This window comes from Moschus berezovskii, chromosome 11 (genome assembly GCF_049115385.1).
Source record: "Moschus berezovskii isolate FMDL1 chromosome 11, NW_MosBer_1.0, whole genome shotgun sequence".
NCBI classification, from domain to species: Eukaryota; Metazoa; Chordata; class Mammalia; order Artiodactyla; family Moschidae; genus Moschus; species Moschus berezovskii.
The window spans coordinates 7,274,075-7,289,994 of record NC_142470.1 but is presented as its reverse complement, the minus strand read 5'-3'; the positions used below and the strand labels follow the sequence as shown (position 1 = coordinate 7,289,994).

General features: G+C 55.7%; 1 protein-coding gene across 1 annotated transcript in view; it reads left to right on the top strand.

Moving 5' to 3' along the window:
* PTPA (protein phosphatase 2 phosphatase activator) overlaps positions 1-2,892 on the top strand; it is a 35,167-nt gene extending 32,275 nt beyond the window's left edge. Inside the window, exon 10 of the mRNA XM_055399038.2 lies at positions 1,472-2,892. Within this exon, the coding sequence (XP_055255013.1) occupies positions 1,472-1,552 (81 nt within the window). The 3' untranslated portion in view covers positions 1,553-2,892. The remainder of the gene's footprint in view (positions 1-1,471) is intronic.
* Positions 2,893-15,920: the final 13,028 nt, after the last annotated feature.

Genomic DNA, 15,920 nt, shown 5'->3' with positions numbered 1-15,920 from the left:
ACTCTGAGACACACACACATCCCACCCTGATACACACACACACCCCACCCTGATACACACATACACCCCACCCTGACACACACACCCCACCCTGACACACACACACCCCTCTGAGACGCACACATACCCCCCCACCCTGACACCCCCCACTCTGACACACACACACCCCACTCTGACACACACACACATACCCTCTGACACACACACACTCCTCCCTGACACATACACACACACCCCACTCTTGACACACATAGCCCCCACCCTGACACACACACCCTGACACACGCAACCCCCTCACACACACACACCCCCACCCTGACACACATACACCCTCTGACTCACACACACCCACCCTCACACACACACACACACACACACCCCACTCTGACACACACGCACACAGAGTTGGCAAAGGCCCCCTCGTCTCTGCTGCTGGCTCTTGAGGTCAGGGACCCCAGGCCAGCTCTGGCCTTTGTTCCTCTGAGGTAGCAGGAGGCGGAGACAGTAACAGGACGGGACCCTTGCCCTCTCTGAGGCCAAAATCCCATTCCATTCCAGCCAGGAGGTGCACATCCTGCCTGCCTGTGTGGCCAGAGGTCTGAGAGCAGGCCCCGCCTCCCTCGCGTGGCGGCTGCTGCTTGTGCGGTGGGTGGGGGTGGGGTGGGGGCAGGCCCCTCCCTTCCCTGTCTGCGTGGTGCAGACATGGGGTGCCTGGGCCAGAGGGCAGGCCCGGGGCCCATCTGCCTGGGGGCCAGGCCTTGCTTCTCCCATCTCCCCTTCTCTGCCGCAGCGCTGGCTCAACCGACTTCAGGGAGCCATCCCCCTGCCCAGCGTGCTTGTCCTCTGCTCGAGCACTGGGCTGCTGGGAATTGCCCTGCAGTGCGGGGAGCGAGGGGGCTGTCAGCCGGTTCTTCCTGTCTCACTCTGAAGTGCTAGGGTGCCTTTTTCAGTCTGGAGAACTGAAAAGTGGGAAAACGGGCCTTGGGCCCATCTCAGCTGGTGTCCCAGTGTATCCCCATGCCTCTTCAGCAGGGCAGGCCCTGGGCAAGAGGTCCCCGTGGTCTGGAGGGTTCTTTCCCCTCTGGGCCCCAGCTCGTCCCTCTGGGCCTAGTGGTGTCACTCGGCTGCCCCTCTTCTTGGCTGCTGCCTCGTGGGGTTGGGCTGCCTTCTCCCCCATCTCCTCCCTCCCTCCCTCTCACTCTCCTGTCCTTACCAGGGCTTGGCCTGATTGTCGTGGAGTGGGTGGCTTTGGGTGGGAAGGGCTGGTCAGGAACGGGTGAGAAGCTCTGTTCTTCCCCAAAAGCTTGGGGGCTGCTCTGGGGCTGGGCCACTGCCCGGGCTCTGGGTGGATACCTGCTGCCACCGCGCACGGGAGTTGTCCGGGGGTCTGTCCGAGGCCTGAGCGGCTGGGTGTGCCTTGGCAGGGCACCACGCAGCCCTCACCTGTCCTCTCCGCTTCTTCTCCTCGCAGTGCCTGGAGAAGTTCCCCGTGATCCAGCACTTCAAGTTCGGGAGCCTCCTGCCCATCCATCCCATCACGTCATCGTGCTGAGAGCGGTCCGTCCCGGCTGTCGTTCCTGTGCCTGCCCTCCCCGACTGCAGCTGCCACCCCCTCCCCACCCCTTCCCCTTGTTCTTTCTGTTTGATGAGAGGCTGTTTACCAGGGTGGGTGCTGAGTGCGGGGCTGATGGAGGCTCAGGGCATAGGGCTGAAGGACCGAGGTTGGGAGAGTGACCAAAGTGTGGCCAGTTTCCCGACTTGCCCTGTGGTGGACGGGCAAGGTGAGGGGGCAGCGCAGGGTCCCAGGGCCCGCCCCCGCCCTGGCCTCCCTCTCCTGTCATTCAGTCCCATCTGAGCCCAGCCCGACCTGGCCACCGTGGGGTGGGGGAGGTATTCTGCCGTGGCCATCGCTTTCCCTTGAAGGTTGCCTTTCTAGGGGTTGGAGCAGCTGCTCCCCCCACGGGGTGGGGCAGTTTCCTAAGCCATGTTTGGGTGGGTGTCTGGGGGTCATGAGGGCTGGAGGCTGAAGCTGGCAGCCAGCCTGGGGTGGGGTTGGGAAGGGAGAAGCGTGGAGTCTTCTGGCCGGTGACCCTCCCAGCTCCTCGTCATGTTGACCCCTAGCCTGTGGGCCCCTGTGTCCAGTGCCTCATCCTTGCTTTTCTGCTCTCTGGCTCCAGGGTACCCTCTGGAGGGCCCGGCAGGGCTTGCTCCCCAGGCTCTTCCTGGCTGGGAGCGGGTGGCAGAAGCTCTGGGGGAAAGAGGGTGAGCCGGGGGCCGGTTGCTGCTGTGGAGCACCTGGGCTGCTCCCTGCTTTTTCCTGTCCGGCTGCTCCTGCTCCCTCATTGCTGCTGCTTCTGCAAGCCCCCGGCGCTGTTTCCCTGCCCCTCTCTGTGTGGTGGGTGAGTGGGCGCAGGAGAGCTCGGGAGCAGCAGCCCCACCCTCGTCCTCCCGCCTCCCTGGGCTTGCCCGGTGGGGCTCCAGGAGGAGCTGTGAAGATGGGCAGGGGCAGGGCTGGGCCGGACTGGGGTGTGGAGGGGATGCTAGCAACAGCCGGCTGGCTCCAGGGTTTCCTTCTCGGGGAGGGCTGCTCCCAGTCCTGACTCTCAGCTGCCCTCTCCCCGCATCTGGGCCCAACCACCTTCTGGGAAGAGGGGTCACCTGAGAAGCACAGCTGAGAGGCTTGGCCTTTGGGGCTGGGCCGATGGCCTGGGCAGAGGCTGGGACCGGGGCTGCGAGAGTCATGGAGATCGTTTCCTAGGAGAGGCTCAGTGCCTGCCTCCCCCCAGGGCCCACACCACCGCCTTCCTGGCTCCTCCTTCCCTGCACCCCCGGGGCCCCAGCCCTGGCGCCTTCATTGCTGTTCAGATTAAAGCCTCAGTTTTGCACCTGTCACCTGTGTGAGGCGTGCCTTTTCATGCCACGTGCGTGTTGTCTCCACACGGCAGTCTGTCCCCCATCAAGTCCCCTTCCCTTGGGCCAAGGAGTCTAGGGCTTGAGCTGTTTCAGCTGGAGTCTGGGGGGCCTGAGCAGGCTCAAAGGTGAGCCCTGGGTTCAAATCCTGGTTGTCGCCATGCCCAGCTACAAGGTCTTAGGTAAATTACTGATTCTCTCTGATCCTCAGCTTCTTTGTCTATAAAATGGGGATACTCACAGGGTAATTGTGAGGAGCCAGTGCAGGGTGTGAAGTCCTCAGCACAGGGCCTGGCACACAGCAAACGCTCTGCGGCCACTGTGGCTGTTCCTGAGCCCCTGGGTCAGCCCCAAACTGGCCAAGCAGTCATTGGACTGGGCCTGACTGACTGAACTGGGCCCCTGAAGTTTTTAAGGGTGTACCCTCTGCACTCTCTCCACTCCTCATGTCCATGTCCTGCTGGAGTTGGGAGTCTGGGTTGGGCTGCTGTGCCTTAGACTTGGCTTCTGTCTTCAGACGAGCCTCCTCTGGAAACAAGATCCCTTGGCCTTTGGCCCAGCCTCGGAGGGGAGGCCTCGCACAGGGCAAGGAGAGCCTGGTGGCCAAGAGCCCTGCCTTTGGAGTCAGACTGATGTGAGTTCAACCCAAAGCCCGTATTGCTTGGTGGCTTGGAGGCCCTGATAGTTGACTTCATGTCTGAGCCTCTGATCAGAAAAACGAGCAAAGTAGTACTTAGGTCATGGATTCCGGGATTCATTCATTTCACAAGTAGGGGCTGGACATTACTCATTCTAATGTTGATGACAGTAAATCCAAAATACCAAGATGTTAGGTGGTGGTGCGTTAACTATAAAGAAGAGGAGAGCAGTTAACTAGAGGGTCAGTAAGGTACTTGAGCTGCAAGGGTCAGGAATGACCTGAGCTAAGACCCCAAAGAGGAGAAGGATCTGCTGGCGAAGGCAAGGGAGCAGCAGAGGTGGCGGAGCTCCTCTGGGGAGGGTGGAGGGAGGGGAGGGGGAGGAGGCCAGGCTTGGGGGTGGCGGTCGGGGGTAGGGGGTAGGCCCTTGTGAGCTCTGTGTCGGTGTTTGGAGTCCAGCTAGGCTCGGCCAGTGGCTCGGCTGGGCTTGGAGTAGTCTTCAGGAAGCTGCAGAGGGTTTTGCACCTGAAAAGGGCCTGGGGTGGGTGGAGGTGGCCCTGGTCTGCGCCTGGCCTGCGCCTGCGAGACTGGTGGCCTGGATCAGGGTTCAGGGTGGAGATGGTAAGTGGTCTGCTTTAGGCTATGTTTGTTCAGAGTATCGCCAACAGGAAGAAGGCACGAGAAGGAAGAGAGGAGCCAAGAAGACCCCCATTTCTTGGGACGTGCAGCTTGATGCCACTTCCTCAGGTCGGGGCAGAGCAGAGTGAGGATCTGCTGTTGGGGGTGGCAGAGGCTGTCAGCTGCCAAGAGGAGGTGTGGGCAGGCAGCTAGGCTGCTGGAGCTGATCAGGGACGGGTCAGCGAGTGATGGGTCCCAGGCTCCCTGCTCGCTGGGAGCTGGGGGTGAAGGAGAGAAGGGGCTGACTCTGGGCAGACCTGCAGGGGAGCTGCAGGAGACCTCACGCTGGAGCCAGCAAGGCCCTAGAGGTGGTGGTGACCTGCCAGACACGTGACTAAGGTCAGAGAAGGGGCCGCCCTTACTAAGGGCTGCTCCAGCAGAGGGGGTGGGGAGAGCACGGGCTGGGGGTGCAGGGAACGGGGACAGGACGCACATGTGCAGGTGAGCCAGGCATTCACAACGCCAGAGGCTTGATGGGCTAATGGAAGCCCAGAGTGCCCCCTCCCTCGCAAGCCCCCGAGTCCAGAAGGAGGACTGTGCAGCAGGGCCTCGCTCTTGAGAGCTCACCTCCCCTTTTTTGTTGAGAAGCGAGCAGAGACGCGGTGGGTGCGTGCGTGGGCAGGGGCTTGAGATCAGGGAAGGCTTTGGGGCAGGAGACGTTCAGGCCAGCCGCAGGCTGCCGTGTTCACCGTAGTCTGGGAAAGACCCAGGAGAGGCAAGAAGGTGGTGATGCTGGCGGGAGAGGCCAAGTGATGGGAGCGGGCCTTGGAGGAGGCGCCAGAAGGTGCTTGTCCTTTGTGACAGAGGGACGTCCACTAGACAGATCATATGGGATTTACTTCTGCCAGGAGACGTGAGGCAAGGCCCTCATCTGCCCCTGGGGTGGGGAAAGGCAGGATGTGGGCCAGGACCTGGGGCTGGGTGGGAAGCCCAGCAGGACCGGGAAGATGGAACCTGGCGAGGGTCCATGCCTCCCACCCATCCGGTGCTCAGTGAAGGATGGCTGCACGCTGTCACTGGGTACCGGGGAATCTGAGAGCGGGACTGGCCGCACAGCTGGAGGGGCGGGGGTGTCGGCTTCCCACTGCCCTCTGCCAGAGGGGCCCCAGAGCACAAGGTGCACCCCAGCTCTGCTCCTGTCTGGCTCAAAGGGGCCAAGGCTGGAGCCACGCTCAGGGGACGTGAGCGTAAAGAGGTTTTTGCTCGGAGGAAAAGCCCAGGCAGGACTTGGGTAGGAGAACAAAGGTGAGGGCTTCTTGTGCCTAAGACTTGTTCCAAAGTTGGCTGACGTGTTTTCCTGAATCCAAAAATTACTAAGTTTATATTTGCTTCCTCCACGGTATTTGGGGAATGCGGAGATGAAAAGGTGAGTGTCCAGCTTTCAGGAAACTTCTGAGTGGGAGCAATAAGAGCTAGTGGAGGGGCTTCCCTGGTGGCCCAGTAGTTAAGAACCTGTCTTCCAGTGTGGGGGACTTGGATTCAATTCCTGGTCGGGAACTAAGGTCTCATATGCCTGGGGCAACTGAACCCGCATGTGCAGGCACGGGCAAGCAACAGAAGACCAAACACCGCAGCAAAAGACCCCACAACCGTGTCTGAGACCCCATGCAGCACCCCCCCCATGTATATATATATTTTATGATAGCTAGTCGGAGAAGGCAATGGCAAGCCACTCCAGTACTCTTGCCTAGAAAATCCCATGGATGGAGCAGCCTGGTAGGCTGCAGTCTGTGGGGTCGCTAAGGGTCGGACACGACTGAGCGACTTCACTTTCACTTTCACACATTGGAGAAGAAAATGGCAACCCACTCCAGTGTTCTTGCCTGGAGAATCCCAGGGACGGGGGAGCCTGGTGGGCTTCCGTCTATGGGGTCACACAGAGTTGGACACGACTGAAGTGACTCAGCAGCAGCAGCAGCAGCAGCAGCAGTGGGTCAGCTGTGGAGGAAGGGGAATAAGGGACAATGGGAGCTCAGGGATGGCTCTGGGGAGGTGGTGACATTTCAGCCGGGCCTTGAACATGGGCACAGAAGGAGGGCGTTCTGGTGGGGCCCTGCTGTGCACTGAGGTGTGGCAGTTGGGCAACGCTGGAAGGGCAGGTGGGGGAGGCCCCTGGGGGCTCCAAGTCACCTCTGCGAGGCTCCCTAAGTCCTGTATACATCCTCAAGACGCGCAGCACCGCTGTGTTTAATTATCTCTGAGATGTATGGTTACCTTCTGTTTTCTCCACTAAATGACAAGCCACAGGATGACACGGACCAGCTTGGGCTGGATCCTAGTGCTGGTGAAGACTGGCACATAGCAGGTAGTGGTAAACCCCGGAGCAGTGACCACGGAGGGGGTGTAGCGGGCATCTGTGTGTGTGTGTAGAGGGAGAGAGAGAGAGAGATTGACCCAGATTGCCCCGCGCGTTTGTGTATATGTGTGTGTGTATGAATATGTGTGCGCCCGTGTGTGTCTTTGTGTGTGTGTGTGTGTGTGTGTCTGTGGAGATGGAGAGAAAGAAACCTGTGACCCAGATTGCCCGCCTGGGATGTGGGAAACGGGGGACAGCCGTCCGAGGACAGGGTTGGAAGCTGGCGCTGGTGCCAGGGCTGGTGGGTGGTGAAGGAGCCGTGCAAGGCCCTGTGAAGGGTGGAGAGAAGCCCTGGGCTGGGAGGGGAAGGTTGGGGTGGGATTTGGTGCCAAGGGAGAAGGTGGGATTCTTGAGGACCCTGGGCACACCCAGGGGAAGGAGCAGGACTGGGTCAGAGCTGCAGAGTTTGAGGAGCTCTGTGGGGTAAATCTGCTGGACCTGGCTGATGGGGAGGCTGGGGGGGCTGCTGAGACCCTGTCCCCAGTGGGGAAAGGAGTCAGGCTGCAGGGTCTTGCAGGTTCCACCCCCGCCACGCACCCTGGCCCCATGCCCTGCCAGTGCTCCAGCCTCAGGCTCCCTTCCCACCCCGTCTCTCTGGGTACCAGCGGCCCTGGCTTCCTCTCTGCTTCTCAGACACCCTAGGCCACTGAATAGTTAGGGTTCGGCCGCTTCCCCAGAACTCTTTCCCCCACTGGGAGCCCCTGGTCCTTCTTCAGGGCTCAGCTGAGGCCTCACTTCCTCTGAGATCCTCACCTTGCCCTGCTAGACCAGGCAGATGTCCTGGAGGTGCTCATGTGATCGCCTGCCTGTCCCTGCTCTGAGCGCTCGGCACACCTGGCTCCCGTGTGTCTGTGCAGCTGCTCCAGGATCTTTAAGGGGACTCGGGAGGAGGGACAGCCATCTAGTTGGAAGTTGGGCCGGTAGGGGGCTGTTTGCTTTGCAGACACAGCTTCTCTGCTTGGTGTTCCTTGGGGTTCCTGAGGCCCACCCCCTAAGCTCAGGGCTCTTCATCCCTGTCTGGTCTCCCACTGTCCCTAGGAGGGTGCTAGACACTGCAGGCACCACGGAAGTATCTGTGAATGGCTGTGACGGAGTGAGGGGCCCTTCTAGGACGCTGGAGGCACAGAAGTGGACCAGATCGCCCAGGAGAATCGGGAGGGAGGAGAGGACGCTGGGCACCCAGCCTGGAGGCAGGGAGACACTGCTGAGGCAGAGGGGGTTGAACCCAGCCGACCAGCGCTGGAGCTGGGGTGTGCGAGGGACCTCAGAGAGCAGTTCCAAGGCACAAAAACCGAGGCAGAAGTGCAGTGGGCGACCCTGGGGACCCTGAGTGCCCCTGTAGGCCGAGCACCAGAGTCATAGGTAGAGGGAAGCCGGAGAGGCTGGCTTCTGCTGGTTCATGCATCCAGCAAACATGGCCAGAGCCCGCTCAGCTCCAAGACCTGTGCCGAGTGCTGGGGTGCTACAGTGAACAAGACAGACCGCTCCCCGAGCCCCCTCACCTTCCACCGCTCCTCCGAGAGCCTGTTCCAGCAGGACTTCTCCTAATGGGACACTGGACATACCCTGGGTGTCCAGCAGTGGGGGATTCTTAGAGGCCGGATGAGCAACCATACAATGGGCCATCAGATGACGCCTTTTCATGTATTCTTCTAGAAAGATACTTCCGACCTGTTGTGAAGCAGGGAAGGTAGCTAAAACAACTGCTTGTTTGCTGTTTAGCTGCTAACTCGTGTCCAACTCTTTGCGACCCCATGGACAGTAGGTGCCCCTGCCCAGGCTCCTCTGTCCATGGGATTTCCCAGGTAAGAATACTGGAGTGGGTTGCCATTTCCATCTCCAGGGGATCTTCCCGACCCAGGGATTGAACCTGCATCTCCTGCATTGGCAGGCAGAGTCTTTACCGCTGTAGGAAAGTACAACCCCTTTTTGTAAAAAAGTGGAAAATCTATATTTTTGATCAGTCTGTCTCTGTTTGTCCATGTATATGAACAAAGGACCAGAAGGCTGTTTCTCTGGATAGTTATGTGCTTATTGCTGAGTGGTAGGGGTGTGAGGATTTGGGGAAACTCTGCATCACTGTTTCTGCCTCCAAAACATGGCTATGAGAGTGTTAAACATCATTACTGATCTCACAAAAAGAAAAAGCAAATGATTATGGGGAACTTTTAACTTTGCTTTTTGTTGTTCTTATTTGATTTTTAAATCTTTCTATAATGTCCACAGGCATTTCTATAATATCCAAAGGCATGGGCTTCCCAGGTGGTGATAAAGAATCTGTCTGCGAATTCAGGAGATGCAAGAGACACGGGTTCAATGCCTGGGTCGGGAAGATCCCCCCTGGGGTAGGAAATGGCAACCTACTCCAGTATTCTTGCCTGGAAAATCTCATGTACAGGCTACAGTCCGTGGGGTCACAAAGAGTCGGACACACACGCGCGCGTAATATCCACACGTCATTTTTTAAAATTAAAAAAACCTTCCCCCTAAAGAGCACTGGAGTCTGATGTACTTCTGACAGCGAGGTAGGTGGGAGAACTGGGGAAGGGAAGACTTGCTCAGATTTGTCAGGAGAAAAGTGGTATGTTCTAGCAGAGTCTCTCTGAGAGGGAGGCGGGCAGGTGGGCTGGAGGCTTCCGGGAGTAATCTATTGGGGGACAAAGTCTCTTCGGTGTTGACCATCTGGTGATGTCCATGTGTAGAGTCTTCTCTTGTGTTGTTGGAAGAGGGTGTTTACTATAACCAGTGCGTTCTCTTGACAAAACTCTATTAGCCTTTGCCCTGCTTCATTCCGTGCTCCAAGGCCAAATTTGCCTGTTACTCCAGGTGTTTCTTGACTTCCTACTTTTGTATTCCAGTCCCCTGTAATGAAAAGGACATCTTTTTTGGGTGTTAGTTCTAAAAGGTCTTGTAGGTCTTCATAGAACCGTTCAACTTCGGCTTCTTCAGCGTTACTGGTTGGGGCATAGGCCTGGATTACTGTAATATTGGATGGTTTGCCTTGGAAACGAACAGAAATCATTCTGTCGTTTTTAAGATTGCATCCAAGTACTGCATTTCGGACTCTTTTGTTGACCATGATGGCTACTCCATTTCTTCTAAGGGTTTCCTGCCCACAGTAGTAGATATAATGGTCATCTGAGTTAAATTCACCCATTCCAGTCCATTTTAGTTCACTGATTCCTAGAATGTCTATGTTCATTCTTGCCATCTCCTGTTTGACCACTTCCAATTTGCCTTGATTCATGGACCTAACATTCCAGGTTCCTATGCAATATTGCTCTTTACAGCACCGGACCTTGCCTCTATCATCGGTCACATCCACAGCTGGGTATTGGTTTTGCTTTTGCTCCATCCCTTCATTCCTTCTAGAGTTACTTCTCCACTGATCTCCAGTAGCATACTGGGCACCTACCGACCTGGGGAATTCCTCATTCAGTATCCTGTCATTTTGCCCTTTGATACTGTTCATGGGGTTCTCAAGGCAAGTATACTGAAGTGGTTTGCCGTTCCCTTCTCCAGTGGACCACTTTCGGCTGTGGTCCATGTGATCAGATCGACTAGTTTCCTGTGATTATGATTTCAGTGTGTCTGCCCTCTGATGCCGGAGAAGGCAATGGCAAGCCACTCCAGTACTCTTGCCTAGAAAATCCCATGGATGGAGGAGCCTGGTGGGCTGCAGTCCGTGGGGTCGCTAAGGGTCGGACATGACTGAGTGACTTCACTTTCACTTTTCACTTTCACACATTGGAGAAGGAAATGGCAACCCACTCCAGTGTTCTTGCCTGGAGAATCCCAGGGACGGGGGAGCCTGGTGGGCTTCCGTCTATGGGGTCACACAGAGTCGGACACGACTGAAGTGACTTAGCAGCAGCAGCAGCCCTTTGATGCCCCCTCTCAATACCTACCGTCTTATTTGGGTTTCTCTTACCTTGGTCGTGGAAAATCTCTTCACAGCCGCTCCAGCAAAGTGCAGCCGCTGTACCTTACCTTGGACGAGGGGTATCTCCTCAAGGGTGCCCCTCCTGACCTTGAACGTGGAGTAGCTCCTCTTGGCCCTCCTGCGCCCACGCAGCCACCGCCTGTTGGACGTGGGGCAGCTCCTCTCTGCCGCCGGCCCTGGCCTCAGGCGTGGGGTAGCTCCTCTCGGCCTAGCCTCTTTGCCTGGTCGGTTATCACCAGATGGTCAACACCGAAATCAGATTGATTATATTCTTTGCAGCCAAAGATGGAGAAGTTCTATACAGTTAGCAAAAACAAGACCAGGAGCTGACTGTGGCTCAGATCATGAACTGCTTATTGCCAAATTCAGACTTAAATTGAAGAAAGTAGGGAAAACCACTAGACCATTCAGATATGACCTAAATCAAATCCCTTATGATTATACAGTGGAAGTGAGGAATAGATTTAAGGGACTAGATCTGATAGACAGAGTGCCTGATGAACCCTGGATGGAGGTTCGTGACATTGTACAGGAGACAGGGACCAAGACCATCCCCATGGAAAAGAAATGCAAAAAAGCAAAATGGCTGTCTGAGGAGGCCTTACAAATAGCTGTGAAAAGAAGAGAAGCGAAAAGCAAAGGAGAAAAGGAAAGATATAAGCATCTGAATGCAGAGTTCCAAAGAATAGCAAGGAGAGATAAGAAAGCCTTCCTCAGTGATCAACGCAAAGAAATAGAGGAAAACAACAGAAAAGGAAAGACAAGAGATCTCTTCAAGAAAATTAGAGATTCCAAGGGAACATTTCATGCAAAGATGGGCTCGATAAAGGACAGAAATGATATGGACCTAACAGAAGCAGAAGATATTAAGAAGAGGTGGCAAGAATACACAGAAGAACTGTACAAAAAAGATCTTCATGACCAAGATAGTCACGATAACGTGATCACTGACCTAGAGCCAGACATCTTGGAATGTGAAGTCAAGTGGGCCTTAGAAAGCATCACTACGAGCAAAGCTAGTGGTGGTGATGGAATTCCAGTTGAGCTATTTCAAATCTTGAAAGATGATGCTGTGAAAGTGCGGCATTCAATATGCCAGCAAATTTGGAAAACTCAGCAGTGGCCACAGGACTGGAAAAGGTCAGTGTTCATTCCAGTCCCAAAGAAAGGGAATGCCAAAGAATGCTCAAACTACCGCACAATTGCACTCATCTCACACGCTAGTAAAGTCATGCTCAAAATTCTCCAAGCCAGGCTTCAGCAATATGTGAACCGTGAACTTCCAGATGTTCAAGCAGGTTTTAGAAAAGGCAGAGGCACCAGAGATCAAATTGCCAACATCCGCTGGATCATGGAGAAAGCAAGAGAGTTCCAGAAAAACATCTATTTCTGCTTCATTGACTATGCCAAAGCCTTTGACTGTGTGGATCACAATAAACTGTGGAAAATTCTGAAAGAGATGGGAATACCAGACCACCTGACCTGCCTCTTGAGAAACCTGTATGCAGGTCAGGAAGCAACAGTCAGAACTGGACATGGAACAACAGACTGGTTCCAGATAGGAAAAGGAGTGCGTCAAGGCTGTATATTGTCACCTTGCTTATCTAACTTATACGCAGAGTACATCATGAGGAACGCTGGGCTGGAAGAAGCACAAGCTAGAATCAAGATTGCTGGGAGAAATATCAATAATCTCAGATATGCTGATGACACTACCCTTATGGCAGAAAGTGAAGAGGAACTCAAAAGCCTCTTGATGAAAGTGAAAGAGGAGAGTGAAAAGGTTGGCTTGAAGCTCAACATTCAGAAAACAAAGATCATGGCATCTGGTCCCATCACTTCATGGGAAATAGATGGAAAAACAGTGGAAACAGTGTCAGACTTCATTTTTTGGGGCTCCAAAATCACTGCAGATGCTGATTGCAGCCGTGAAATTAAAAGACGCTTACTCCTTAGAAGGAAAGTTATGACCAACCTTGATAATATATTAAAAAGCAGAGACATTACTTTATCAACAAAGGTCCGTCTAGTCAGGGCTATGGTTTTTCCCGTGGTCATGTATGGATGTGAGAGTTGGACTGTGAAGAAAGCTGATCGCTGAAGAATTGATGCTTTTGAACTGTGGTGTTGGAGAAGACTCTTGAGAGTCCCTTGTACCGCAAGGAGATCCAACCAGTCCGTTCTAAGGGAGATCGATCCTGGGTGTTCATTGGAAGGTCTGATGCTAAAGCTGAAACTGCAATACTTTGGCCACCTCATGCGACGAGTTGACTCACTGGAAAAGACTCTGATGCTGGGAAAGGTTGGGGGCGGGAGGAGAAGGGGACGACGGAGAATGAGATGGCTGGATGGCATCACCGACTCTGTGGACATGAATTTGAGTGAACTCCAGGAGTTGGTGATGGACAGGGAGGCCTGGCGTGCTGTGATTCATGGGGTCGCGGAGAGTCGGACACGACTGAGCGACTGAACTGAACTGAAGTCTCTTCAGTCGTGTCTGACTGTGCGACCCGTCAGGGACCAGTGACAAGAACTCCTGCAGGCTGGACCAGTGCGGGAGGCAGCTGGGGTTCCTCCCAGAGCCTTTGGGTGGGCGGGAATGGAGGGGAGCCTGTGGCCCCCTGGTTGGCACACAGGGTGCCAGCAAACACAGGTTGGGTACAGAAACTAATGCTAGAGTCACGTGCACGTTCCCCTGCCTGCGACCTGCATTAGGGGTGGCAGTGATCTCAGTTTCACAAACCAATGGGATGAATGGTTCCATTCTTCCCAGAGCTTTCAATACTGTGGAGGTTGGTTTCCCAAGTCCCAGCAAAGGGACAGAGCGTCAAAGCAGCACCCTCCACTGAGCAGGGGACGTTGAGGGCCCTGTGCCCGACACCAGGTATGCTGGGGACAGCACCAGGGCTCTAGGGCGTGTGATGGTGGGAAGGACCTGGGAACCAGGACTGCCTGTGTGGCCTTGAATAAGGGTCTTCACCTCTCGGAACCTCTGTTCTCCTACATGTGCATGTGGATGACAGTCCAGAGCCCCAAGGCTGGGGTCGCATCCACAGTGCCTGGCACATCGTCGACTCCCCACGAACAGAAAGAAGAAGGGGGATGCATCACCTCCCACCAGGCAGTGGGTTGTGTCCTGGGCTTGTCTCCATCCGCTGCTCCTGGGCCTCTGCAGCTGGATTTTCGCTGACCTCTACATAGACTTCCTGGCTTGCTGGTCCCTTTCCCCTCCTTATTGCTTGGGACTATACTGGGGCTTGCCTGGTGGCTCAGTCGGTAAAGAGTCCACCTGCAATGCAGGAGACCTGGGTTAAATCACTGGGTCAGAAAGACCCTCTGGAGAAGGAATGGCAACCCACTCCAGTGTTCTTTCCTGGAGAATCCCATGCACAGAGGAGCCTCGTGGGCTATGGTCCACGGGGTCGCAAAGAGCTGGACACGGCTGAGTGTACATGCACGGCACGCGGACATTCTAACCCTTGAGCTCCATCATGGCTTTTAGTTTCTCACAGATTTCAGGACAGTGCACCACATACAAAGTGGGTGATGGGAATGGAGAGGATGGAAAGCCTCCCTGCAGGTGGGTTAAGGGCCCCTGGCAGCGAGAACCCCCGGGGAGGCTCTGAGGTGTAGCTTGGGCCTGGTGGTCCCACTGCTGACTGCCGACCCTGGGCCTGACCTCCAGCCTGGATCACACTGGCCTGGTGAGTCCTCCTGGCTGAACAATCTCCTCTAGGGGCTGTTCCCGCCCCACTCTATACACGTTCCTGCACCCCCCCCCCACCATGTCCTCATTTGCCACTGCTGCTCCAGGCCCCAGAAGCCACATGCACCCTATCCCCTGCTGATGTCCTCTGAGGGACCTAGGAGCTGGTGGCTTCTGAGCCCAGCCTGTGTATCTGACCCTGGGTGAAGTGCCTGAAAGCATGTCTCACCTCATCCTCACTATGGGCCAACTATTTACCCATTTCTCGGAGGAGTAAATCAAGGCCCAAGCGGGTCAAGGTACTGGCTGGATGGGGGCGGTGCTGAGTCTCTCTTTCTCGTCAAAGCTCACGCTCCAGTAGTCTCTCCTGGACTGAGGCCTCAGGGTGGCCCTGGTTGCCTTGTGCTATGCTCACTCAGTTGGCCTAAGAGCCCCCCCATCCTCTTCCTGCTTTAGAGCTTGTCTCTCCAGGGTCAGCCCTGTCTGAGAGGCACCTTCTCCCAGAACCCTGCTTCCTTCTGGGAGGCAGGGCTGGTCCACACAAAGACAACGAAGAGGCGGATAGCAAGGCCGGTAATGACAGTGCTGGCGGGCAGCCACGTGTCAGCTTGCAAGACATGCTTACATGTGCCCTCACAGAACCCCCTCAGCGAGCCCGGAAACTGGCATCACTTTCACATTTTAGGGATGATGAAATGGGCTTGGAGGATTTCAGTGGCGGCCCAAGGTCTCCGGCTCCTCCTGCGGAATCAGAGGGGAAGTGGGCTTGTCTGATGTGGGTCCTGTGTTGGTGAGCAGGACGAGACACTTCCAGCTGGGTAAGAGGAGGAGTCTCTACAGCCCTGGAAACTGCTGGAGGCCAGTGGCTCCTGCTTCTCCCCCAGGCCCATGCAGCCTGTCTCTGTGGACAGCACCATCCATCTGACCCCCAATCCAGGCATTAGCCTTTCTTCCATTTCCCCAAATCCAACCCATGAGCAGGTCCAACTGGGTCCAAGTTTAAGTGAAAGTGTTATTTGCTCAGTTGTGTCCGATTCTTTGCGACCCCATGGACTATATAGCCCACCAGGCTCCTCTGTCCATGGGATTCTCCAGGCAAGAATACTGGAGTGGGTAGCCATTCCCTTCTCCAGGGGAATCTTCCCAACCCAGGGATCAAACCTGAGTCTCCCACATTACAGGCTGTTTCTTTACCATCGGAGCCACCAGGGAAGCCTGGGTCCATCCAAATTATAATCCAACTCTGCCCACTTCTCCCTGACCTGCGCTGCGGCCACCTTGGTGTCAGTCGCTGTCAGCTCTCAGCAGGCCCCTTTGGGATCCTCCTCTCTGGTTCCACTCTGCCCTCTGAACCTGGCTTCCACACTGAGCTGATCACAGGTGAGTCCCATTGTATTCCGCCAGTGGCTTCTCACTCCCAACAGAAAACTCACACTATGATCCGACCCCTCTGACCCTTTCCATTTTCCTACCACTCCCTGTGCTTCCTCCCTGGCCCTCTAAGATGCCAAGCTCACTCCTGCCCCAGGGTCTTTGCACCTGCTCTTCTCTCTGCTTGGCCTGCTTGGGCACCAGCTTGAACAGTGGCTCTGACTGGTTGTTTAGGGCTCAGCTCAGATGCTGCCAACTTCCAGGGGCACGCTCTGCTTTCTCTGGGTTGCAGAGGGAGTCCTGACCACATCAGCTGTT